Consider the following 25391-nt stretch of genomic DNA (forward strand, 5'->3'; position numbering starts at 1 on the left):
CCTCTTTTGTAGGGGGAGATACTTGGAAACCCTTGGACAACACGGCTGGGGAGTCAGCAGGAGATGTCTGGCTTTGAGCCCAGGAGTGGCTGACATAGCTGGGGGTGGGGGCCTCAGTTTTGCTTTGGGCCTGACTGAGGAGATGGGGATTCCCTGGTTGTACATTTAACATCTCCCACATGCCAGGGAGGCCCGTGACCCATGCAGGTGTAATAGGAGGACTGGGGCCGCATGGTCTTTGCCTCAGAGGGTGTCTCAGGAGGGGACTGTGAGGTGTGAAAGTGGGCCACGCTGCCTGCGGTCTTGCCATATGGACAGCACCGGTTCTGAGTGAGGAGGTATGGGTCAGGCATGTGGATCCCTCATCCTCCATGTTAGACCCATCCTGCGGCCTCTTCACAGGTCGCAGATTCTTAGTTCAGAGGACTCCCTGTCTTCTTCCCATTGGTGGGAGCCTGGGATCACAAGACGGCTCTTACACTGAATTGGGATCTATCATTTTGAAGAGTCTGATTAGGTTCAGAGGATGTCGTCCAGCCCCTTGTCGCTGGGCCTCTTGGCTTATTTGGTGCACAGGAGACCCAGGGCCCCGCCCTCTTGGGAGTCTGGTGTGGGGAACTCAAAGCGGCAACCTTCATGCTCATGCTCGACACAGAAGCCAACAGCGGTAACCAAACCCAGTGCTCGTACTTAGTTAGGCTGGCTTGAAAGAACATTGGCAAGACTGCAGAACAATTAGATGATTTTAAGAAGCCAGAATTCCTCTTGGGTTCACGGCTATGTTTAGAACCAGAAGTTTCCTTTCTTGTTGGACTCCGGGCCGGAACCCTAAATTATAGGGCAGACAAGACTGTAGTAGATCTAGTCCACAAATATGTGTGGGGAACACAGTACCAGCTTTCTCTTGAGCTTTGACTTGAGAAAACAACTGTGCCTATTTCCACTGGAGAAGCTAGAGCTGAGGGGAGCCTGAATGAGCTCGGCTCTGTCCCCTGCTCCCCTCGCCAAGGCCAGGTTTAGCAGACAGGGAGACAGGCAGACTGGTTGACTGTTAGCTTTCTGTGAGGCCAAGTGTCAAAGCCAAAGGCCTGAGGTGAAAACCAAGAAACGTCTGTGTGTGTGATTCTGTACCCTTTCTTAGCAGACTATGTGATGAGCAGTTGGATGAGAGATTAGGTTGAAGAGATTTAACCATGGTGTGTGTGTCTGTCCATTTCTTCCAGCTTTGCACTCAGGGTCTGTACTAGGAGGGTACCAGTGAGCCCACCCAGGTCACTTCCATCTCCCCTCTCTAGTCATACCCAAGCCTTGGGCAGTAGTTTCTGGATACTTTGGTCTATTACAGAGTTTCTGTTTCTGGAGCAGCCTGGGCAGAGGACAATGTCCAGTGTTAGAGATTAAAAGAAAAGGAGAAATTTCAGTCTTGAGCAAGTGTTAATAATTAACCACCCCACCCAACCAGAGGGGGGCATTCTGTCAAGTCAGCTTGTGACATCTTTGCGGTAAAACTTCAGCCACTCCTGGCTTCCATCCAGCTGTATGCAGACTTCACTCGCTCGTGACTGGCAAACTGTGTATGGACCCCTGAGCAGCTGAGGCCAAAGTTCCATAGACCGGGGTAGCTGCTGCTTAGGAAACCCTGCCTGGGACATCTGCTAACAACCAGGAAGTCACTGAAATGTGACTCTTACCCTCTGCATTTGGAAACCATCACTCACAGGCCTCACCTGTGATCTTCAGCCTTAGGTTTCACCCATTGCTAATGTCCCCTGGCCAGGTAGTGATTTTCACCTTGAGAGCAGAGTGGCAGTGATGGGTAGTGTCAAGTGCAGTGTCATGTGATGGGCTGGTTGGGGTCCTAAGGGCATTTCAGTTGTAACTGCATCTTTTTTAGGTCAGACTTATTAATACACAAATAGTAACATTCACCATTTTTAAAAGTGAACCGTTCTGTGAATTTCAATAGTTACGTAATCACTACCATGGTCAAGTTATAGAATATTTCCATCATCTCCCAAATTTCCTTGTGCTTCTTTGTAGTCAATCCTGTCTGTCCACCTCCAGCCCCATGCAACTGCTAATCTGCTTTCTGCATTTTTCAGAATTTGATATAAATGAAATTATACAGTTATATACTCCTTTTAGTCTGGTTTCTTTCCGTCTAATTATTTTGACAGTCACTCACATTGTTACATTTATCAATAGTTATTTCTTCTTCTTTTACTTTTTTTAGTATTTATTTATTTGGCTGCACTGGGTCTTAGTTATGGCATATGGGATCTAGTTTCCTGACCAGGAATTGAACCTGGGCCCCCTCTGCATTGGGAGCACAGAGTCTTAACCATTGGACCACCAGGGAAGTCTCTTCCTTGCCATTTTCAGTGTCTCATACTTTTTTATTGAATGCCAGTCAACATGTTGAGGATGGCAGAGGCTGAGGTAAATAGTCTTACCAGGAGTTGAGCTTAGTTTAGCATTACCTTGCACTTAGGGTGAGGTCTGGGTGTTGGAGGATTTTTCTCAATGTTCCTGCTCCACCCCCAGCTTTCAGTCTAGCCTGGGGCCCTGCCCCTCAGAAAGTGTCTATGTCCATGGTCTTGTCCCTCCCTTGGCAGTAGGCTGTTACTGCTTATTACCTGTTGTTCGTTAGCTTTGTTGGAGGGATTCTGTGTGTCCTGGGTCAGCTTCAGGCCTAGGCTCTGTGTCCCTGGGTCTCAGGAGTAGGGCATTCTCAGTAGTGCTGCCCCTCCCTCAGCCTTTGAAGACCTGAGTGATCTCTCAGGATGGTTTCCTACCTTTCCCACAGGAATAAAGGGTTTTATCTCTTTTGCTCTTCTCATAGCTTAAGAATTGTGTTCCACAGGTGACAAAGATCTTGGTGGGGCTTTGTGCCTTTTCCGTAACTACTCCCCTCCTCCAGGCCTGCACCCTCAAGGATGGTCTTCTTCCATCCCTGCACACCACCCTCCCCACCCCATCTTTCTAATGAATGCCCAGTGGAGGTCTGCGGAGAAGACCTTTCAGTTCAGTTAGTCAGTTCAGTCACTCAGTTGTATCTGACTCTTTGCAACCTCATGGATTGCATCACGCCAGGCTTCCCTGTCCATTGCCAACTCCCAGAGCTTGTTCAGACTCATGTCCATCAAGTCGGTGATGACATCCAACCTTCTCATCCTCTGTCATCCCGTTCTCTTGCCTTCAGTCTTTCCCAGCATCAGGGTCTTTTCCATTGAGTCAGTTCTTTGCATCAGGTGGCCAAAGTATTGGAGCTTCAGCTTCAGCATCAGTCCTTCAGTGAACGTTCAGGACTGATTTCCTTCAGGATGGACTGGTTTGATCTCCTTGCAGTCCAAGGGACTCTCAAGAGTCTTCTCCAACACCACATTTCAAAAGCATCAGTTCTCCGGCGCTCAGCTTTCTTTATAGTCCAATTCTCACATCCATACATGACTACTGGAAAAACTATAGCTTTGACCAGACAGACCTTTGTTGGCAAAGTAATATCTCTGCTTTTTAACATGCTGTCTAAGTTGGTGATAGCTTTTCTTCCAAGGAGCAAGCATCTTTCAATTTCATGGCTGCAATCACTATCTGCAGTGATTTTGGAGCCCAAGAAAATTAAGTCTCTTACTGTTTCCATTGTTTCCCCATCTATTTGCCACAAAGTGATGGGACCAGATGCTATGATCATAGTCTTCTGAATGTTGAGTTTTAAGCCAGCTTTTTTAGTCTCCTCTTTGACTTTCATCAAGAGGCTCTTTAGTTCCTCTTCACTTTTTGTTATTTGCATATCTGAGGTTCTTGATATTTCTTCCGGCAATTTTGATTCCAGCTTGTGCTTCATCCAGCCCGGCATTTTGCATAATGTACTCTGCATATAAGTTAAATAAACAGGGTGACAATATACAGCCTTAATGTACTCCTTTCCCATTTTGGAAGACCCTTTGAGCAGGTTAGCAACCTGCTAACTCTTGTTAGCTAACCCTAACCCTAACTCTAACCCTAATTTTTAACCTTCTCCCCTTGTTCCTGTGGGTTCTTCGCTCTCACCCTGGCCTCACTCAGCCTTGCAGCTTGTTAACATGGAAACCTAGTTCTTCTCACCACTTGTATGGCAATTGGTGTCCTGCTTTCCCAGGCTTTGCTGGAGGTGAGCTGATGCTCACTTCCTGTTTTCCTTGGAAGAGTCTGCCTTTCCTTACATTCCAGGCTAGTTGTTTGCTCTGTGATCTCAGCACTCTGATTGAAGATAAGTTAACTGTCAGTCATGAAAGTTGGACTTATGTAAAGAAAGCTGAGTGCCATAGAATTGATGCTTTTGAACTGTGGTGTTGGAGAAGACTCTTGAGAGTCTCTTGGACTGCAAAGAGATCAAACCAGTCCATCCTAAAGGAAATCAGTCCTGAATATTCAATGGAAGGACTGATGCTGAAGCTGAAACTCCAACACTTTGGCCACCTGATGCAAAGAACTGACTCATTGGAGGAGACCCTGATTCTGGGAAAGATTGAAGGTGGGAGGAGAAGGGGACGATGGAGGATGAGATGGTTGGATGGCATCATTGGCTCAATGGAGATGAGTTTGAGAAAGCTTCAGGAGTTGGTGATAGATAGGGAGACCTGGCATGCTGCAGTCCATGGGGTCGCAAAGAGTCAGACATGACTGAGTGACTGAACTGAACTGTCAGTCGTGTCCAACTCTTGTGACCCCATGGACTGTATCCCACCAGGCTCTTCTGTCCTTGGAATTGTCCAGGCAAGGATACTGGAGTGGGTTACCATTCCCTTCTCCAGGGATAAGTTAAGATCCTTTTAGATTGTTTGTCTTTTTCTTGTTAGGATGGGATTATCTTGGGTGGGAGCTTGTTGTCCTTGTCCGCCCCTGGATGATGAAAAAGTGAGACCAGAGTAGTCAATCCAGAGAACAGTCAAATTACCCCAGATGGCTTGACTTCTTGTCCAGGAAGGACCTGCAGGCCCTGCTCTTACTTTGTCTTATAATGAAGACATATGGGTTGGTTACCCGTGTATTTGAGTGGCTGAGAGCAACCACAGATATTATGCAGTTCCTACTGTGTGCAGTGCTGAGCTTCTGGTGGCATATGACAGGCTGGCAGCAACAGAAACTGAGGCAAGCAGGTTAGCTTACTGTGAGAGCCCAGGGTCCTGCACCAGGGTGAGATTTCCACAAAGTTAGATTGATTCATACATTTGAGGATGAGATGGTTAAATAGCATCATTGATTCCATGGACATGAGTTTGTGCAAACTCTGGGAAATAGTGGAGTACAGGGAAGTCTGACGTGTTGCAGTCCACGGGGTCACAGAGAGTTGGACACGACTTGGCCACTGAACAACAACATAATTCTGAGTTTCACCTTTTTTTTTCCTTGTAATCTTAAGATGTTTTTATTTGGTAAGAATGAAAGTTGCTGACTTGGTGCAGCTCCCTACATACGTATGTGTGGGACTAATGCTGTTACAGTTTTACTTGTGATAGACCTAGCTGAGGACCGCCAGGCAGGGCCCCTGGTATCCTTTGATGTTGACCGGACAACCCTTTAAACACTGCTCTTGATGTCCTGTCACTGTCATTACCCACAGCCTGTCATGTGGGCCTCTTCCTACTCTTGCCCATTATCTTCTTATCTCTGCTTTGTCACTTACTTGCCAAGCTCTTGGGGAATGCCACATCTGCAAAGTGCTCGAGTGCAGGTGAGCAGCTCTCTGGGGCCGAACTGCTGGCCCTTTGCCTTGCGGGGAGGTGTCATTCCACAGGAATGTCATCACGGTGGGCTTGGCTCTTTGAGGTGTCGTAGAGTGTGTGTGGAGGGCCTGCCAGCTCTGTGTTCAGCTCTGCCATGCAAGCATTCCAGGGCAGGTGGCGCTGGGGAATGACGCAAAAAATATTAGAGCCGGGAGCTGGGAGCCTCCATGAGGACAGAAGAGGTGCTGGGCATGTGGAAGCAAATCCACAGGCGATGTCCCCTGTCAGAGGCTGCTTCCTGTCAGGAACTGCCTGTACTTTGAGTTCAGATCCCAGCTGTCATTTCCTGTATTAGAATAAGTTATTTAACCTCCCTGATTCTGCTTCCCCGTCTGAAAATTAAGGCCAGTGATGCCTGCTGTGAAGGGTCATTGTAGGGATTAAATTAAGTGACATCTAAAATGCTGGCACATAGGTGACAAGTAAACCACAGTGGTGTCCGTTTTTATGTGCTGGACTGGCAGTGTGTTAAGTGCTGTAATGTCTGTAGTCCTGGTGAAAGTATAAGCAAGAGCAAATGGCGTGGCTGGAGGAGTAGCCCAGGGCAGACAGAACCCTGGACTTGTGAGCAAGGCTGGAGGCTGGGTACCTTCTGACAGTTATTTCCTGTCTGAGCTCTGGTTCCTGCAGCCTGTCTTCCCAAGGCCGCCGCCCTGTTAGGGGCATGTGGCTGCTGTCCTGAGTCTTCCTTTGGAGTTGGCTCGGCTTGGGCTCAGAAGGAGGGTTCCTGTTGCTGAAGTCAGTAGTGCTCATCCCCACCCCTGCCTCCAGAGGCTTGGCTTGGCACTGTTCATCTCCAAGCCATTTTGCAGAAACACTCAGAATTTCCATCCTGTCCTTCCCAGGCAGCAGGCAGAGCCCGACTGGTCACTCCTTGAGGATGCTGGTCATCAGAACAGAGGGCTGCCAGGTTCCCATCCTCCCTCTGGTGGCCTTTTCTGAGGGAGCCAGGGGGACTCAGTGTCAGGAGGAAGGGGAGGGGGTTCTTTGGAAGTAGTGGGTGTAGGCTCCTCCAGAAAGCCTTGTGGGTGATTCGTAGATAAGCGTTTCTCACAGTCCAGCCCTTGAAAGTACAGGCCCAGTTGTCGCTCCCATTTTACAGATGAGGAAGTGGAGGCCCAGAGGGACTAAAACTCTTGCCTAGGGCCACCTAGCCTGTCGAGGTAGAGCTCAGATGTTGGCCAGGGGCTGTCTGAGTCCCTGCTCTTCCCCACTCTGCTCTGTCTCCCAACAGAACAGCCTGGCTCTGGGGGCCACGGTGGTGAAGGCCAGTCAAGGCTTCTGAAACATTTCCCTTTGGGATGGGCTTTGAGAGCTGAAGTGTAACAACTCCTAGAGGACTGGAAGACCCCCAGGCCCCATGGGCCAAGGTCTTAACCATGGCCACAGCAGACAGCGGGCCTGTGGATGTGGCACTGCCCTTGTTTTCAATTATGCTCCTCAGGTTTGTGTCTCATATTCAAGTTCTCTGTAAGCACTGGGGCCTGCATTTTTCCAAGTTCAAATTGACGTGCACTTGAGAGTTTGTTAGCTATGAGATTAGAACACTTTCCTAATAAAGGAAAATATGCAGGTAGAGGCCATGTGCTGAGCTGCCCTTCTTTGCTGGTTGGTACTTGTCTTCTGGGCGGATTTTTTTCAAGGATGCTGAGGCCTGCCCAGGGGAGCATGCCCAGGGCAGAGCCACTGGATTTGTCCCGGAGATGGGCCAACTCAGATGAGATGCCAGCTGGCTGCTGATTCTAGGTGAGCCGCAGTCGTAGCTGGTGTTCTGCCGTGGCTGGGGCTTTGAAGGATGGGGGAGTGCTGGCTGGAGTGCCCTGCGCTCTCTTGTGTTTGGGGAGTTGACAGGCTTTGAGCCCAATGATGTGTCCTGGGTTTAGAGGGGAGAGGAGTGATGAATGCAGGCAGGAGACAGGGAGAGAGATACAGACATGTGGGCGGGAGGCAGGCAGTCTGGCTTTGATTCTTCCCGCTCATGTGTCCTGTCTCTGGAGCTGAGTGGCGGGAGGAACAGGATTGGGGTAGGGCAGGTCCAGGTGTGCAGGAGCACAGAGGAGCTTCTGATTGGGCGTGAGGGGTTGCAGGGTGAATGGATAAGGATGCTTGGAGCAGGGGAAAGGAAGGGCGGATGAGGGGACCCTGGGAGCCGGACACAGGGCAGAGGTGGGAGCAGCGCTGGGGAGGGAGGCAGGCTAGAGCAGCGTCCCCTGTCAAGGGGCTTGAATTTTCTCTCAGAGCCTATGGAGAGCCCTGGAGGACTGGCAAAAGCCAAAGAACAGCGTATAACATTTTGAATGTCTGTCAGTCAAATTGTGGTTGAAAACATTGAGTCCCAAGGATGGCTGCATCTATGGGTTACTGGGGTTTGGGGCTGCTCTCAAAACTGAACTGAAGAGTGTCAGCCTTGCTGAGCATGTCATTCCCACAAGGAATAAGTCCACAGAGGAATTGTATCTTCCTGAGACATCTTGCCACTCTGTCTTTGGGAACCAAGTGGTTCCTGGCATCCTGCTCTGGCTGCACACGTGCACGATGCTTCTAGGGTCTGGAAAAGCCTTTGTGTGCAGAGCAGTGCCTAACTTTGGGGAGACACGCATTGGACTGGATTAGTCCATTTAGGAAATCACTTGTCCAGTGGCGGCGGTGGCAGGGGAGGATGGCTTCTGCATTTGGGGACTGAGGATCTTAGATAGGAGCACCGAGTCCTTCAGGTTCCCGGAGTCTTCTCTGAAGCAGCATGGGGCACCTGTCCTGTGGATGCTGACTCCGCCAGCCATTGGACCAGCACTTTCACAAAGAATCTGTCTCCCCTGGGGATCTGCGCCAGGGCAGGGCCGGACCCTTGCCTTAGTTCTGGGCCATCCCAACCCTAGGGTGGGGAGTGGGTGTTGGACTAACTAGGAGGAAGGGTGACTTCAGGGGCCAGCATAGACTTCAGGGGCCCTGGACTCTGAGAGGCCTCACACTGGAGGTTGCAGGTCTTGTGAACAGCTGGCAGCCCCTGACCTCTCTTGAGGACCTCCAAGAGCCCAGCCTGACATCCCTCCCAGGGCCCTGCAGCCTGGACTACGACTGCTTTGATTCCACTACTTGCTCTCAGTCTCTGCTTGGAAAGGAGGGCCCAGAGGTGGAGTCCCGCCCTTGCTCACCAACATTTGGAACTCGTCTTCTCAAGTTTGCTGATGGTTTTCCCCTTGATCCTTTGAGGGGCTCTTTTCCTCAGTGTTTCCTCAAGACTAAAGGGCTCTCTTTCCTTCTATCATTTTCAGCCAGAAGTGGACCCCCTCGTCCCGCCCGGCAGGGGCAGGAGTCAGGAGTCAATGCAGAGCCAATCCCAGGAGCCCGTGAGCATGCCCCAGTCGCTGACCAGCACACTGGAGCACATCGTGGGCCAGTTGGACGTCCTCACCCAGGTAGGCTATGACATAGACTCCCCCCATCATCTGCACTTGGCCTGGCCATTTGGACCATTTGAAGTTGGCCTACTGGTCCTGAGTTTTTAAAAAACATACTTACAGTGTACTTATTTTTCAGCCCAAATAAATGAAATGGCAGTGCCTGCCCTGGGATCCTCTCAGAGCCATTCAATCCCTGGCCAAGCCACTGGACCCCAAAATCACCAACACTGAATCCTGCCAGGGATGCCCACCCAGTGTTAGCTTGGGCCACAACAGAGCTTTGAAAGAAACACTGTCCCTTCCTTTGACTCTTTACTGTGGGCGGGGGGCAGTCCAGGGACATGCCAGGAACTGTGCACAGAGTGTCAAGGCACCAAGAGCCCAGCCAGGCTCTGGGTTTGAGGTGGCACTGCTCCTTACCCCCTGAGCAACCTTGGAGATGCCCCTGTGGCTCTCCAAGCCCTGGTGTGCTTATCTGTCGAGAGCCTGCCATGTTTTGTTTGTTTGCTGCAGCGGGTGTTAGTTGCAGCATGTGGGATCTTTAGTTGTGGCATGTGGGATCTAGTTCCCTGACCCGGAATCGAACCCAAGTCCCCTGCATTGGGAAGCACGGCGTATTAGCCACTGGACCACCAGGGAAGTCCTGAGCCTGCCATATTTATGGTCAGAATTAAAGGAGATGAGTCTGCAAGCAGTGTTTTGTCTGTGCCTACCCCTGGGTAGCTGCTCAATAAATGTTAGTTGCGGCGCTGATCACCCTCATCCGTGAGATCCATGTGGCCCCACCTCCACCAGGCGCGTAAATGCACCTGGCTGCTCATGGACAGTGGTCTCTTAGGTGCAGAGATTTCAGTGAAGCAGAATGCCCTGATGAGAGGTGGCGGCCAGCACCGTGGGATGCCCGGAGGGTCTCTCGTCCTGGGGTAGAGGAGCAGGTCTGCGCAGAGAGCAGCAGCATGCCTCCAGGTCTGGACCAGGGGTGGGGGTGGAGGTGGGGACCACGAGCACATCCAGGCAGTGAGCAGAGTCCAGCACAGCCAGCATGAGGCATGTAGGTGGTGGCGGTGACTGGATGACCGCAGGATTTAAAGGTCCTCAGGCTCCTGCCCGCCTTGGCTTTGGGCACAGACCGCTCTCCTGTGCCAGCTCATTGTAGAGGGAGGGCGCAGGAAGGAGGCAGTGTCCCCTTGAGTCTCTGATGGAGGTGGGGGTGAAGTGGCATGGTGTCTCTTCTGTACCCCTGGCTCCGGGCTAAGTTCGAAGAACTCCTCCACATGGCGTCACATGGCCCATGTGTCACAGCATCCCAGCTAGTACTGCACGCCTTGGACCCACTGCCGGATGGACATTTGGGGGGAAAGGTCATGCATCGGTGACTGGGGGGGATGGTGAAACTGTGTGCACATCACACTGACATCCCTGAGCGCCCTGAGCCCTGGAAGAAAAGGCCTTCTCTGAGAGGGGGGAGAAGCAAAGACTTAGAAAACACCCCCCACCTCAGAGCCGTCAGAAAGCGCCCAGCCTGCCTCATGTTCTTCACAGCCTCGTCAAGTGAGAGATCAGGGGAGGTGGAATGAATTAGAACTTTATAGGATAAAATTGGAAATCAAGTCTGAGAGGGTGGTTAAAAATAGCCTCATTGCATCCAGAGGAGTATAACACTAAAAACATTTCCTTTCACTGTGTTTTAAAGGCGTACACGGAAGGTTCTGTTATGTGTTAGCAGTCAGGAGTCTGATAGTAACTTCCTAAGAAACTGGCATCTCAGGGAAGAAGTGAGCCTCTCTGCCTTGGCCTGTGGCCGGGCTCACACCTTTCAGCCCCTTTGCAAGTCCAGACGGCGCTGCACGCCTGACCAAAGGCCAAGCCCGTCAGCCAGTCACCCACTGTGCTGGACGGTGTGCGTTCCTGGAAGCTAAAGTGTGGCTTGTTTCTGACGGACTCAACTTGGGTTCCAAGGTGAAGTCCCTATCGAGGTCTTAGAGCGCAACCTGTTTTCGAAATGGTGTGTGTTGGGGAGTGTCTGCACTAAATTGCGTGCCACCTCGGGCTTGGTTGTTGGTTGTTTTCCACGCCCCCGTCCTCTCCTGGAGTTGGGGCTCTCACTAAAGTGTTCAGCCCCAGCCAGAGCTGTCCCATTCAGGTTGGAGGGTCCCTGGCCCCTTCTTTAGGACCAGCCTGGCTGCGGACTGTCCTTTCTGGAGGCTCCCCTCAGGTGTAGAGCTGGATGACCACTGCCATCCTTGTTCCTATGTGGATATCTTAGCTGGGCTCTGCACCTCCTGTGGGTACTGGCCTCAGACGCTGCCCCCTTGGCAGTGCTCCTTACCATCTGACGCACGCCTGTGCTCTGCAGGAGCCGAGGGTGTCTCGGCCACCCCAACACTAAACTCCTGCTTAGATCAAAGTCCCCTCTCCCTTACATCACTGCCTCTCCCCTCCCCCACAGGGAAGTCTACTTCTGAGCAGCCTCTGAGAGGGACACGGGCTTCTGTCCTGCTGAACATCCTTCAGGGAGGAAGCCTGGGGATGCAGTGGGCAGTGGCCGGGATGTTTAGTGGAGTCACAGAGTCCCAGGTGACAGCCGGCACCCTGCTGTGGAGGTTCATGGTCCTCAGAGCCTGCCTTCCTGCTGGTGCAACGCGCTGAGTTTATCTGCAGACCAAACCTGACCTTCCTGAAAGTTATGGTTGGACGCTGTGGCTTAGTGCTCTGTGGTCACAACCCAGTGGCCCAGCCTCTGAGGCCACTAGCCAGAAAGCACACCCCCTTGCCCTGGCCCTTCTTTGTGTTGGAGAGACCCCCCTTTGCCCCTGCAGAGTTGCTGTTTGGGGTTTCACTGCCACTGAACTCCTCAGGGCCTTGATCCCACCCAGCCACCTTACACGTCCCTGTTGCTCGTGGGGAGCCGTGGTCTGCCCTTGGGTGTCACGGCTGCTCTGCTCAGCTCAGTGAGCCACTGCCCATTAGCCTGGGTGTACCTGCTCTCCTAGGCTTGGGAGCCAGCTCCATTGCTCATCGTCTGGGTAACTTTGGGCAGGGGACGGGGCTTCCCAGAGCCTCAGCCTTCTCGCATGTGAAGTGGGGACAGCCCAGCCTGCTCGTGTCCTCTGAGCGCAGTGGGAAGCTCCAGGTTTCCTGGGTGCTAGATTGGCGCCGACTGTGAAGCAGGACATGAGGGAGACATTCTCGGGATCCGAGTGGGAATGCACTGGTGTGGTCAGGTGACAGGAGTGGACATGGTGCGGGCCTCTGTGACCGCTGGAGTCCCAGGGATGCTTCTGAGCTGCCAGGAGGCTCTAGTGGTCTGACTAGCCATTAGGATGGGAGGGAGATAAAGAGGAGGTGTTGCCCCCGGTCCAGGAAGTGGCAAGAGGGACCGGGGTGCCTGGAGACTATTGAAAATCAGGTGGCTCAGGGTCGGGGATTGGCACTAGATGGGAGCGTTGAACCCAGATCCAGGCATCTGGGCCAAGACTGAAGCTCTGCAAAGATGTATATACAACTTGTGACAGCCATTCTTTGAACTGAATCATTGTAATGGTTGTTGCGGAAAATATATTCCCTAACAATGAGATTTAGGTTTTACTTTGGGAGACTTCCTGTTTTTCAAAACCCCTCATGGGAATTCTCAAGAGCAGCTAGGGCGGAGATCATGGATGTGGGTGCTGTGTGCCATGTGTGTGCCCTCCCCCGCCTCCCGGCAGCCTATCTTGCCCCCCAACTCCCATTCTGTCCTGCGGCCGCCCTGTCACCGTCCTGCTGGGCCTGCCCCAGTTGTCTCTTCCTGAGATAGATGGCCTGACTGCAGAGGCCTGCATGGGGCCAGAGCAAAGCTCCAACCAGGAGTCAGAAGCCCCAGATGCTTTGGCACAGCCTGCCCCTCTTTCCATCTGTGTGGACTTGGGGAAGCTGTGGTTTCCTCCTCCATGGAGGGGAGACATTAGACCCTGCCCGTCTATCTGTCCCGGAGGTGGGCAGCAGGGGTCGGCATCTCAGGTGGGGCCTGAGACTACTCTTACGGCCTTCTTTCCGTGAGTCACCACTCCCCGCTGCCCCTGGCCGGGCCGCTCCCCTTGTGGCTACTCCGAGAGCAAGGGCTCCAGGTGGACCCCTGCCAGGCCTGCCTGCTTGGTGACAGGCATTCAGTGAGTGTCCGGACAGAGGCCCTGACCTTTCCCTTTGTGTTCTTGTAGGGGTGCTGCCAAATGATTTCAGGGTCCCTTTCCCAGGTGCTGGGAAACTAACCAGTGAGCAGGGAGAGGCTGTTTTCACAGCCAGCGTCCTCACCTCCCACCCTGGCACCCTTTGCTTCCTTTACGGACTCCTGAGTGACAGAGGGTGGGTGGTGTCTGGAAGCTGCGGAGGCCCTGCATCTTCCTCAGAGGCAAGGCCCGAGGTGTGCCCGTGTGGACAGGACGTGGGAGCAGGGGAGGCTGCAGTGAGGGGCCTGGGCCCAGCAGGCGACCAGTGGTTTCGCCTCAGAAACTCACAGCAAAGTTATTTTTGACTCTGGTTTCATGTCTTGCTGCTTTTTAAAAATACCAAGCCATGAAATTCCTGTTCCAACTGTGTTTTTTCATGGCAGCCGTGCTCAAGACTGTGATGTCAGACATTCAGGTTCCTGTGAGTCACGGGGAACGCTGGGCTCCAGGACTGGAACCCGAGCCTTGGGAAGCAGGCGGGGGCGGGCCACCCAGCCCTGCTGGTTAGAAGGTCCAGGTTGTTGTGACTCTGATGACCTAACTCAACAAGGATAAGTATTTTGGCCTGTTTGCTTTGGGGAATTGGATACAGTGACACGTTGCTTTGAGCCCCCCTGCCCGCCATGGTCCCTGCAATTTCCTTTCTGATGGGCTGCTCAGGTGAGGTATCTAGTTCTATCCTGGTGGGAAGGTGTGGGACTCCTGGGCCCACCTGCCATGGACTGAGTTGCCTGACCACTCTGAGGGGCTCTCAGAGTCCCTCTTTCCTGGACAGACCAGCTGCTGTTTGTGGAAACAGACTCCAGATTTTAAAGCAGTTTCTCCATTTTCTCTGGGGGCGGGTCCTCCCAGGTATGTCCAGATGGAATTTGTTGGGAAGGTGTACAGAGAAAGTGCCCAGTGATCCCTGTTTGTGGGTTGTGTGCACGTTTCCCCCCACCCCATACTCCATGGCAGGTGCACACACAGGTGGGGCCACAGGGGATACTGTTGCTGGTTTCTGCAAGAGCGGGCCCTCCCTCAGCTGCATGTCTCCGCTTTGCCTTGACTGTGTACAATCCTGAGTGGGTTTACCAGCCTCTTCATGGATATTTAAGGGCTGCCCTTGGGCCACAGTTGAGTTCAGGACAGCCAGGGCTCCTGCCTCTCGAGGTTGGGAGACAAGAGACTTGTTTTTCCTGTTAAGAGGCTGCTTCGTGGGGACAGGGGACTGAAGATACTTTGGGTCCCCCTCCAGACGGTTGCAGAGCAGCTGGCCCTGGCCTTCCCCCAGCCCTGTTGCTCGTTCTGGCAGTTTGTCCACAGGCTTCTCTGGCTTTGCAAATGCAGAGGCCTGGGGAGTACTGCCTCAGGGCCAGCACTGCTGGCAGCACTCAGACGGGCCATGAGAGGGGCTGGATGGCAGCTCTGTGTGCTGTCCTGCCTGTGGTTGTGGCAGAAGCACCCCCTCCCCAAAAAAGCTGCAGATGGAATGCCCCCACCCACCACATGGGTTTGGGAAGGTTGCGGTTACCTCTGGACCTGGGAGTGTTCACGGTCATATGAGATTTCTCCTGGGAGGCCCAGAGCAGGCTTGGAGCTCTCGGCGGGGGCGGGTGGGGGGCGGGTGGGATTGGGCCGCAGGAGCTGGATTACTAGTCTTGAGCAGGGACCTCTCGTTCAGCCTGGCTCTGGATAGTTCTCAGAGGATGGAGGAAGGGGACTCAAGCGATTTGCTCTGGGGACCCAAGGGCCCTCCCTAGAAGAGTCAAGCACAGGCCACAAGAAGGGGCCCATGAGTCTTCCGGTTGTGACAGGCAGCCCCAAATGGGCCTAAGCAGCTCTGAGATTAACCAAGCCCTAGCTGACTGCTTGGCCCCTTGGTGCCCTCATGAATGAAGCACCATGGGACCTGGGAGGGGTTGCTGTCGGGTCTGCTATTTGTCTCTGCCTCTCTGCAGAGGGCCCTGTGGGCCTGCACTGTTGGTACAGACCCTTATTCTCCCCATGGTAGCTATGGCTGGGTGGAGGAGAAAAAGCAGAAAGGAGCTTTCAACTGAGCAGAACATGGCATTTGGGGGAAATGATTCTGTGCCTCCTGTTCTGAACAGGACCTAGCTGGTGGCTTTAGAAAACTGGCCACGATGAGAGACTGGGTCTCCCGGCATGGGCAGGGGGAGCCTGTGAATCCTGCATCCCTGCACCTGTTGGATGAGGGTCACAGCCTGACTTGCCAGGCTGTAATGAGGTTTTCAGACCTCCAGCAAGCTATCGAGCAGTCTCTCTGACTTGTGACAATTGTGTTTTATTGGGTCTTAGCTAATCAACTATTGTATATGGACTGCTAAAAATCTGAGTATCTGAAGAAATGGGATACTGAAGGTGGCCAAGGTTCATGCCCTGTTTGGACTCACCCTGGAGCCAAAGCACAACAGAGCCTATGCCTGTGCAGTGACTGGCATCCTGCACCTTGGGGTCGTGTCCCTCCCAGAACCTAGGCTTCCCCGGTGGCCTCTTCATGGCTGGCAGAGGCCAGGGTTGGCAGGGAGTGTATGGCTCAGGTCTTTTTCCTGGTGGGGGTTGCACCTCATGGTCCCAGGAGCATCCAGTTTTATGGATGGTGGTGAGTGGACCTGCTTTTTACAGCCTCTTCTTTGGGGGTAAGTAGTAATATGGAAAAACCTGTATTTATTTAAAAGGAATTGCTATAAGGTCACAAGGAAGGTAAATTAGCCAAGATTCTCTAATCCCATAGCTAATCCACCAATAGAAAATAGGGTTTCATGTACTTCCTGAAGAGAACTAGTCCTCATTAGAGGTGGGGGTGGGGGGATGCAGAAACACCAGAGAAATCCTATATCCCTGAGATAATGTGAAGCAGAAATGTGGACTGGAGGGCTCAAGGGACAAAAGCTCATTTTGTGATGTTGGCAGCAGGCTGCGGGATGATGAGGGGTGGTTAAAAAGACAGTTGCTTGAGCCCAGACAGCTTGGGGGGAATGTCTTTAGATCTTGTTTTTCTGTACATCAGATGTGTGTGATCTGGACGAGTTAACCTATCAGACAGACATCAGCATGAGCGGGAATCTCCATTCCTTCCCCTTTAGAGTTCAGGCCTTGAAGCTTTCAGTCCCATCAGGTTGGGCGTGGGGGCAGCGGGGAGGGGAGGAACTGGGCTGCTTCCTGGATTTCTGTCCTGCTTTGCACACCCTCACTTCCTGCTGAGGTCAGGAGGCTTCCTCCCTCCCCAGGCCAGCTGGCAGCAACCCCTCAGGCTCCAGCCTGTCTGCCCTCCTCTTCCTCCTCCACCGCTCCCTCAAAACTCCCCAGATCCAAACCAAGCTGGGGGACTGTCCTCAGCAGCCAGGCAGGCTCATCCTCAGGTGCCCCAGGACCTGGACCTGCCTTCTCTGCATCCTCATGGCACTCAGGGTCTGGCGTGTGTCCATCCAGCAGTCAGTGTGCACCTATGACACGCCCAGGGCTGTGCCTGGGAGCAAGCATAGACAGAAACCCTGTGCCTATGAGGCTGGCACTCTGATGGCCATCAACTGGCTGCTTGTGAGCGGGTGTTCACACCTCTGACTCGAAGACCCCTGGCCCACAGACCTTCAGGCGCCAGTCTCAGGCTGTGGCTGAGACACAGACCTTTGGTGGTGGGAAGAGCCAGGCCCAGACCAGCAACCCTTCCCGAGGGAGATGGGCTGGCCCCTTCCGCCCCCACACACCTCTGACATGTAGTGGCCGGCTGGCCAGGGTACCATTGAGTCAGGGGCCCGCGTGTATACACACACACGTGTACCACCCCGAGAGCCGGAACTGGAGCTGCCAGGAGACGAGGCTGAGCCAGGCAGGCACTGGACCCAGCAGCCCTGCATTGTTTTGATAGCTCACAAGACCCCACAGCAAAGAGATTCCCCTTTTATTGCATCTGTTTTAGATCTTTAGAATCTGAGTGAAGTCAAAAGCATGCTACAGGGGAGATTAATTCCACATTTTTCCATCTTTGCAGTGAAACCCAAGGAAAGTTAGACATTCTGTGCAGCACAGTCGAGTCGGGGGCGCTGAGCCAATGGCTGCCCCTGGATGTTGCCCACACACGAGTGCCCCAGTGGCATGACTGTGTGACTGTGCCCTCTCCTTGAGACTCAGGGCACATGGGACCCTCCATTTCCCCGCCCCTCCAAGAATCTGGTTCCTGTGTTGAGGGAAGGGGGCTGGGGTTCCCCAGCCCCTCTGGGAAGACTGCCTGGAGGAGCCAGAATCAACCACAAGCCTGGAAGTGATTAAAAGGAACTTTCCGTCACAGGAGAACTTTAAGAAGCAGCCAGACCACCACGTGCCCTGATGGCTCAGACCCTGCGAGGCCTGACCACAGGCTGTCTTTGGGGCCTCATTTGGGCCCCTCCCCCACAAGCCCAGCGCTCAGCCAGGGCCCCTGTGAGCCAGGAGAGCCATGTTCCCACGGTGAAGCCCTGCCCAGAGCAAGTGCCATGTAAATGTTAGCTATGATAAAGTGTTAACGATGGCTGTACAAGACAAGGACTCTGAAGTCCAGATCGGATAACTTGCCAAGACCACTCAACAAGGTAGTGGTAAAGTTCAGGTTTGAACGCAGGCAGCATAGCCCTGGTGCCATGCTCTCCCTACCCAGGACAAAGGCGGAGGCCGGCGTTTTCTAAGGCCCACACCCGTGTCAGCACCATGATGTGCTGAGAGAGGAGGAGGGCAGGGACCGGCGCCGGGGTGGGGGTGAGGAGCACTTCTTAGGGGCGCAGGGCTGGAGTGGGGCTTTGAGCAGGCAGGGTGGGGCAGAGAGAGCAATAGTGAAGGGCAGCACCGGCCTTGAGTGCAGGCCCAGAAGCCTGGCCTTTCGTCCTGTGCTGTTGAACAGAAAAGGAATACTGCCAAAGTGGTATGGAGGGCAAGGGGGTGGGGTGTCTCCAGGAAGCCAAGGCAAAAGGATGAGGACTAAGAGGAGTGGTCATCCAGTCCTCCATCCATCCGTGGATGGTCCTCCATCCATGCGGGGGCCCATAGCACTGACTGCACGATGGGGGTCCTGGGGTCGGGCGAGGAGGCTCTTTGGGCAGAGCCCTGACAGCACTGCCACACACAGCCCCACACGGCAGCAAACGGGACATCCTGTATCAGCCCTTCCCATGGCCTCCACCACCCGCTCAGTGCCCTGCGTGCTCCCCATTGCCCCTGCCCTCCCCCAGGTGTCGCCTCTGCCCTGCACGTTTCCCTTCTCAACCTGACCAGCTTCCCACGCTGTAGCAGATGTGTGCTTATGTGGCTCTCCTACCCCCGGCCCTCTCAGCTTTCTTCCCTTCCAGACTGTGAGGACCCCCCCCCCCCATCTCCTGGTTTCCCATGAGACTGCCTTCCCAGGGCAGTTTGAGCTCCCCTCGCCATGAGGAAGTGCACTAGAGGGGACACGTGGCTGAATGTCAGCCCTCTTCCTCTGTCATCTGTCTGGGCTCAGCCACGGCGTCCACCTCTAAGCCACCTGTCTCCCCTGCTTCAGGGAGACACAGCAGGGCCTTTCAACCATAGAAACCAATACCACTCTCCATAGGGGGCCCCAGGCACCCTGGGACTCAGCTTAGAGCAGAGTGTGGACAGGGAAGCGCTGTGGCTGAGGGTTGAGGGCTGCAGGAGGAAGAGCTGTCCCCGAGGTGGATGGCAGCAGGGAGGATGGTGGGGAAGCCTGGAGTGAGTCACCTGTGCACAGGAAGCTTTGTAAGGAACTCGCCCGAAGGCTGAGAAAAATGTAGAGAGAACAGCTGGCTGGTCATCCTCATTCTTTCCCCTCCTTCAAGGTGGTGTTCACTGTTAGTCATGGCAACTTTGCCAGCAGCCCACCCAGATAGGACTGGTATTGCAGCCCCTCAGTGCCTGGAAGCCCCTAGGAGCCAGCGTCTCAGTTACCGCCTGGGATGGGCTCCTGATGAGCGTGCGAGTGCAGGATGATGTCAGGAGGGCTCATGGTGTCCTGAGGCCCCTCCTTTGCAGAAGTTAGGGTTCTAGTAGTTTTCCTGCTGCATTTGCACATGGGGAGTGTGCAAGAGGTCGTCAGTCAAGATGGTGGCAGTGGTGGCTCTGGACAGAGCAGCAGCTACTGGAAGGGACCTGGCTTGGAGGGTGCAGCTAGGTCTGTGATCTGAAGTGCCGGCTCACTCAGTCCCACTTCACTACCTGTTGTGAAACTAAAACAGCCGTGATGAGTTCCCAAGCTGAGCCTCTTCTCCCAGGGTGCCCTCTGTATCCAGCACTTGGTAAGTTGGCCACAGGAGCACCATTCTCCCTGGCTGGTCTGGCGAGGCAGTGCCGGGGAGTGGAGGTTCCCCAACTCCTGTCCCTTTTTGGCTGAGGGCCCTGGGGGCCCTCCTCCACTCTCCTTGTGGCCACTGCTCTTTTTTCCCTGTTCGGTAACTCCAAACCAACCTCTCTGGCCTCCTGGCAGTGCCAAGAGAGTGCTGTGTTCTCTGCCTTGGGACCTTTGCCCCCACTGCACCTGGTGCTTGACCTGTCTTGCGCTGTCTCCTCACAGAGGCCTTGGGGCCTCCTCTCAGGGTTAGCACTCTTCTTCCCAGGTCTGCTGGCCCGGGCCATGGCCCCAGAGCGGGTGAGCCGGGTCAGGGGCTGGACTCAGGCGGCGCTCAGTGCCTGTGGGCCAGGTCAACACATTTCTTCTTGCGTTCTCCCTAAACACAAAGTGAAAAGAGAGATGGAAAAAGAGGCTTAAAAAGGAGCCAGAAATGAGAGATGGGGGAAAGAGCTGAGGAAAAGTGCAGGACAAGCTCACGTGAGAGGAAACCAGGCCAAGGAGAAAGAGCAGGTTAACAGGGCTAAGGCTGCGCCATGGGGGTGTGGGGGCCTGGGAAGTGGGCAGTTGATGGGAAGGGGCGGGAAACGTGTGTGCCTAAAAGTTCTGCGCTGCTCAATGAGCCTGCGGGTAACTTGAACCTGTCCTGCTGTGTTCCACGACTTCCGAAGGTGGGGGATTATTCTCCCGGGGAGCACTGGTTCTCGCCTTCCCCATGTGATGCCCGCAGAAGTCTCCCCTGGACTGGAGCGGAGCCCCTGGGAGTACGGCTGCCTGGCCCCTCACGGGCAGAGGCCCCACATACCCGCTTTGACTTCTCCCAGCGTCACAGATGTGCGAGGCCCTGTGGCAGGAGTGAGGGTTGAGGCTCCCCTTGGCCACCTTAGAGGCCGGAGGAGATACACACACCCAGGTCCTGTCCCCTCAGTTTGTGCCCTGAGGGGGCGCAGACACCTGGTGACTCAGGGCCAGCAGAGAAGAGGCATCTGAGGCAGGAAGGTTTGGGACCATGATGCTGTCAAAATGTCCCCCGCGTTGCGTTCCCTCCCACTTGGAGTTCAGGGCCCCGGGTGCCAGACTTAGCACCAAGGACTGGCATTTTGGTGCAACTCCTTCGGGCGTCACTATAATTCATAGGGGACTAAAAATAAAAGCCTGTCTCTTTAAAATTGGTTATTTTTACATCACACTCAGAAAGCCCTTCAGTGTGTTTCATAAAGCGTCTTACACTGTTGAACTGTGAGCGAGAGAAGCGGCTCGCCCTGTCAGTGTTGCCCCCATAGGAGACAGATCACAATGTCTTTTCCCCGCTCGGCAGGAAAATCAGGATTCAAAAGATTCAGCCTTGCTGAGTCTCCCAGGGAATTTTCCTCAGAGAGTTCTGACCAGGTCATGACAGGAACCCCACCCATTGGCCCCAGCTGGCCTCTCCCGTGCTCTTGTGTTTGGTCCCCAATGCCTCCAGCATCCAGCTTCCTATGGGGTCCCTAGGTTGGTTGGTCCTTCACTTGGCATCCACTGAGGGGCCAGGCTACTTTCCAGGGGTTTTCAGTGGCATTACTGACATGGTCCTGAGCCTTGGTCAGAGCCCCCAGCACACCTGCACCAGATTCTGCTCTCCAGTATCCAGGGGCTTATGGATTCAGTGCCCTCTTCCTCTCCCTGTCTACCCCTGGCTCCCTCTACCCCCATTAATGAGGATCATCTAAGAAATGCAAAATAACCCTGCTGCTGGCCCAGGCTTCTTCCACTACCACCCCCCATGCCTGCCTGACCCTTTCAGAGGGGCCTCAGCCCGTGCCCATCCTCATCCTGTGTTCTTGTCTGTCTCTTTCCCTGTCTGACTCACCACCAGGTGCTGGTGGTTCATACCTCATGGCTCTGAGTCTGTCCACGTTCATCCTTAGCCCACCCACCACCATCTCTAGACCAACCCTCCATCATACCTAATCACAGCCACTCCCAGAACATCCCCATGGAGCAGCCAGAGGGGCCTCACCTGGCCTCAAGCCCCCAGCCCCTTCCTGCTGCTCAGAAGCTGGAGCTGGGGCTGCCGGGTATGGCCTGCAGGGTCGACCCCATCTCCTGCCTCCTCCCAGGCACCTCTCCTGCCTCTTGCCTTCCCTTCCACCTCAGGGCCTTCCTGCCTCTCTCTCCTGGTGAACTCCCCCGGTCTTAGCCCTCTCACTTCCTAGGGCCACCTCCCCTGGCTCTGACCAGGCAGCACCCTGCAATCTCCCAGCACACACTGCAGTCCCCACAGCTGCTTAGCACTGGCCTCCAACTCTCTGCACATCCTGTGGGGCCAGCTGATCCTGTGTGCTCTGCGCCATTGTCACCCTGGACCTGGCAGGGGCCAGCACAGGATGGTGCCCCAGAGGATCTGAGTGAGTGAAGAGAGTGTCTCCAGCAAGGGTTGGAAAACTTTTTCTTAACAGTCAATATTCTAGGCCCTGTGGACCACAGAGTTTGTCGCAGCTACTCAACCTGTCCTTGGAGCAGCCATGGACAAAAGTAAGCACGTGGGCATGGCAGTAAAACCTTACTTAATAAAACAGGCAGCAGACCGAGTGTGCCAGCCCTTGGTCCAGAGAAACAACAGAATTCATTCAACAGCAAACAGGAGTGTTTCTAAGGGAATGCTTTCCCTTAAGAGAAGGGCAGTGGCTTTCTGGAAATTGTTGGTAATAGCAGAAGGTGTTTCTGAAACAAGCCCCCAGGTGATTCTCTGACAGGTGTAACTTTGAAAGTGAAACTTCTGGTTCCCCTATGGCTGTGACCCTGGGAGGCAGACGGTGTTGGGCAAAGAGTGACAGTGTCCAGACATGGAGTCCAAATTCTGCTTCCTGTTGCTCCAGTTCAGGGAGAACGGTGCCTCATTTAAAGTGGAGCCCAGTCTTGTGAGGGGTGGGGCGCCAGTGGTGACCTGGGCAAGTCCCACAACTTAGTTGGGGTCTGACTGCTTGTGTTGTAGGGAAAGCACCCCAGTGAGAGATAGCATCTAAAATAAGGGTGTTAGGGTCGCTTGTCATTGCATACATATTAAAAGGTTTTTGTCGGTATATCCCTATATTATTGCCTTTTCATCGGAGAACGCAATGGCATCCCACTCCAGTACCCTTGCCTGGAAAATCCCATGGACGGAGGAGCCTGGTGGGCTGCAATCCATGGGGTCACTAAGAGTCGGACATGACTGAGCGGATTTCACTTTCACTTTTCCCTTTCATGCATTGGAGAAAGAAATGGCAACCCACTCCAGTGTTCTTGCCTGGAGAATCCCAGGGACGGGGGAGCCTGGTGGGCTGCCGTCTGTGGGGTCGCACAGAGTCGGGCACGACTGAAGTGACTTAGCAGCAGCAGCAGCATTGCCTTTTCATAGCTCAAAATTGTGACTTTCATAATTCCAAACCTAAATGTTTAGCTAGATAAGAGGCTGCTCCATGGGCATGGGAGGTGTTTGGGGCCTGGGAACCGCCTCAGAGAGTGGCCAGATGATGTGAGGACACTGCTGGGTGACCGTCAGGGGTGTCCCTTCCAGCTGCTTCTACTCATTTAATCCAGAGCCACCAGACCAAGTGGCCTTGACAGAAGGTGGCTGCCACTGGGTGAGAAGAGAGATCCATGGCTGTGTCCTCAGGCAGCTTGAGCTTGGGCACAGGGCAGGGGACAATCAAGACTGCTGGGTCCCAGGCCCAGTAGTCCTCAGGCACTGCCGCAGTGAGCCGGGGGAGGAGGAGCAGGCGGGGCCTCTCAACACGGTGGATGGGGACGAAACAGACGTGCGCAGTTCCTGGCACGTCAGCCCTCACTGAAGCCAGGCCACCAGCGTTCACAGTCCAGGTTTGTCATCTGTATGCTGTGTGACTTTCAGCAGGTTAATATCACTGTGCCTTGGTTCATTGGAAAAAAATGGGATGATAAAGGCTCCTGCCCTGAGGGGTCATATTGGAGTGCTTGGAACATTGTGAGCATTCCATGTCAACTGCCAAGAACAGCCGCTGGAGCTGTGTGTGTGTCAGGAATCAAGATGGGGCTTCCCTGGTGGCTCAGTGGTAAAGAATCTGCCTGCCAATACAGGGGAACACGTGTTCAATCCCTGGTCCGGGAAGATTGCACATGCAGCCAAGCAGCTAAGCCCATGTGCCTGCAAGCCATAGAGCCTATTTCTGTAACAAAAGCCACTGCAATGAGACGCTCACGCACAGCAACAAAGAGCAAGCTCAGCAAAAAGAATCAGGATTCCCCCACTCCCACCCCGAGCCCAGTCCTGGGTCTTCCCTCAGGTCTGGACTTTGGGGGCCTCGTGTCTGGATGGCACAGGGCCAAGGAGAGTGTATGAAGCTGCCTGGTTTTTCAAAGGTCAACAGACAGGAAGGCCCTCTCTGTGGAAGAATTTGGACCCCAGGGTCCTGGCTGATGGCTGTTTTTTGTTTGTTTTTTTAATATTTATTTGTGTATTAATTTGGCTGTTAGTTGCTGCATGCAGGATCTTTTTGTTATGGCATGCTAACTCTTAGTTGCAGTGTGCGGGATCTAATCCCTGACCAGGGATCAAACCCAGGCCTCCTGCACTGGAAGCACAGAGTCTTAGCCATTAAATCACCAATTCAATGATAGTTGTCTTTCCCAGACACTTTGCCCAGACCAGTCTGCCCAGAAGCCAGAAACCTTGACTCCTCGGCCCCTTCTCCAGTTTCCCTTGGCCTGCCTTAAAATTAAGCTGCTAATCCTGTGACACCATGTCCAGCTGGGCCATTTCCTTCTTTGGGACCTGCCACAACACCCAACTTTCACCCCCTTGGGGACTTTGTGAGAGGCTGGGACCAGGTCATTCACCCTTGAATAAAAGGAAAGTGAGGTGACTGGACTGAGAGCATGGACTCAGAGGGACTGCAGAGGTGTTTGTCTTTCCAGTGCTTCTCCTCACCTTCTAGGGCAGGTTGGCATTGTCTCCAGGCCTGGGGAGTATGGGCACCAGGTGGCAGAAGGAAAAGTCCCAGGGCTGGACCAGGGCATGAGGTGGGGTAAGCTATGAGCAGCCTGCTTCGCGTGGCCCCAGGCACGCAGGACTGAGGGCAGGGCTCTGCCCTGGATGTCAAGGCAGCACATGTTCACAGATGCATGCTGAGCCCACAGGTAAAGGTCACAGTGCAAACACGGCACAGGACATGGCCCAGAATCTTATCTGTACCTGTGAGGGATACTGCTGCCTACTCACATGGACCCCAGCGGCCAGGGAGCACAGTGGAGGCCTGGCTGCTCCCTGCAGGTGGCCTGCCTGGCCTCTCACTGCATATACCACCAGCCCTGAGCGTGTCTGACCTCTGCTACTTGGCTGCCCCCATCAGAGCCTTTCCACCACTGGGGAAGCCCTCTCTCTGGTGGAGGAAGGTGCGTCAGCAAATCAGAAATCAGGGCTTCCGGGCTTCACATTATCAGAAGGGATAACTGTTTCCCATGAAAATGAGGTCCCATGCTCTAGTGGGATAGGATTATTAAGACAGATTTGTAAAGCAGAGACTGTTCTAATGTATAGAATTTCAAAGCTGTGCTTCTCTCACCGGCCCATTCTTCCAGCTCAGATTGGGTTTGGTGGGATCCTACATGACTGGGAAGAGCCTGGTGGACTTGATCAGTGCCTGGTGGCTGCCAGCCAGCATCTTGGCAGATTAGGCTGGGCACATGGGGAGTGGGAGGTAGAGACCAAACA

The 25391-nt window shown here is 53.9% G+C and overlaps 1 protein-coding gene and 1 non-coding gene across 10 annotated transcripts in view; one reads left to right on the top strand and one right to left on the bottom strand.

Annotated features, from left to right (window-relative positions):
* The window catches only part of POC1A (POC1 centriolar protein A), a 124528-nt gene that overhangs the window by 79197 nt on the left and 19940 nt on the right, over window positions 1-25391 (top strand). For all 9 annotated transcript variants that reach the window (XR_011483747.1, XR_002310020.2, XR_011483748.1 and 6 more), the window contains one exon: window positions 9038-9181. Coding sequence is in view for 6 of the 9 variants with exons in the window: in XM_070455990.1 (XP_070312091.1) it covers window positions 9038-9181 (144 nt within the window). In the remaining 3 variants the exon portion in view is untranslated. The remainder of the gene's footprint in view (window positions 1-9037; window positions 9182-25391) is intronic.
* Window positions 2285-2359, bottom strand: TRNAG-CCC (transfer RNA glycine (anticodon CCC)). Its single transcript has one exon. It is a non-coding gene; the product is annotated as a tRNA-Gly (tRNA).

This window comes from Odocoileus virginianus, chromosome 26 (genome assembly GCF_023699985.2).
Source record: "Odocoileus virginianus isolate 20LAN1187 ecotype Illinois chromosome 26, Ovbor_1.2, whole genome shotgun sequence".
In the NCBI taxonomy this organism is placed as follows: domain Eukaryota; kingdom Metazoa; phylum Chordata; class Mammalia; order Artiodactyla; family Cervidae; genus Odocoileus; species Odocoileus virginianus.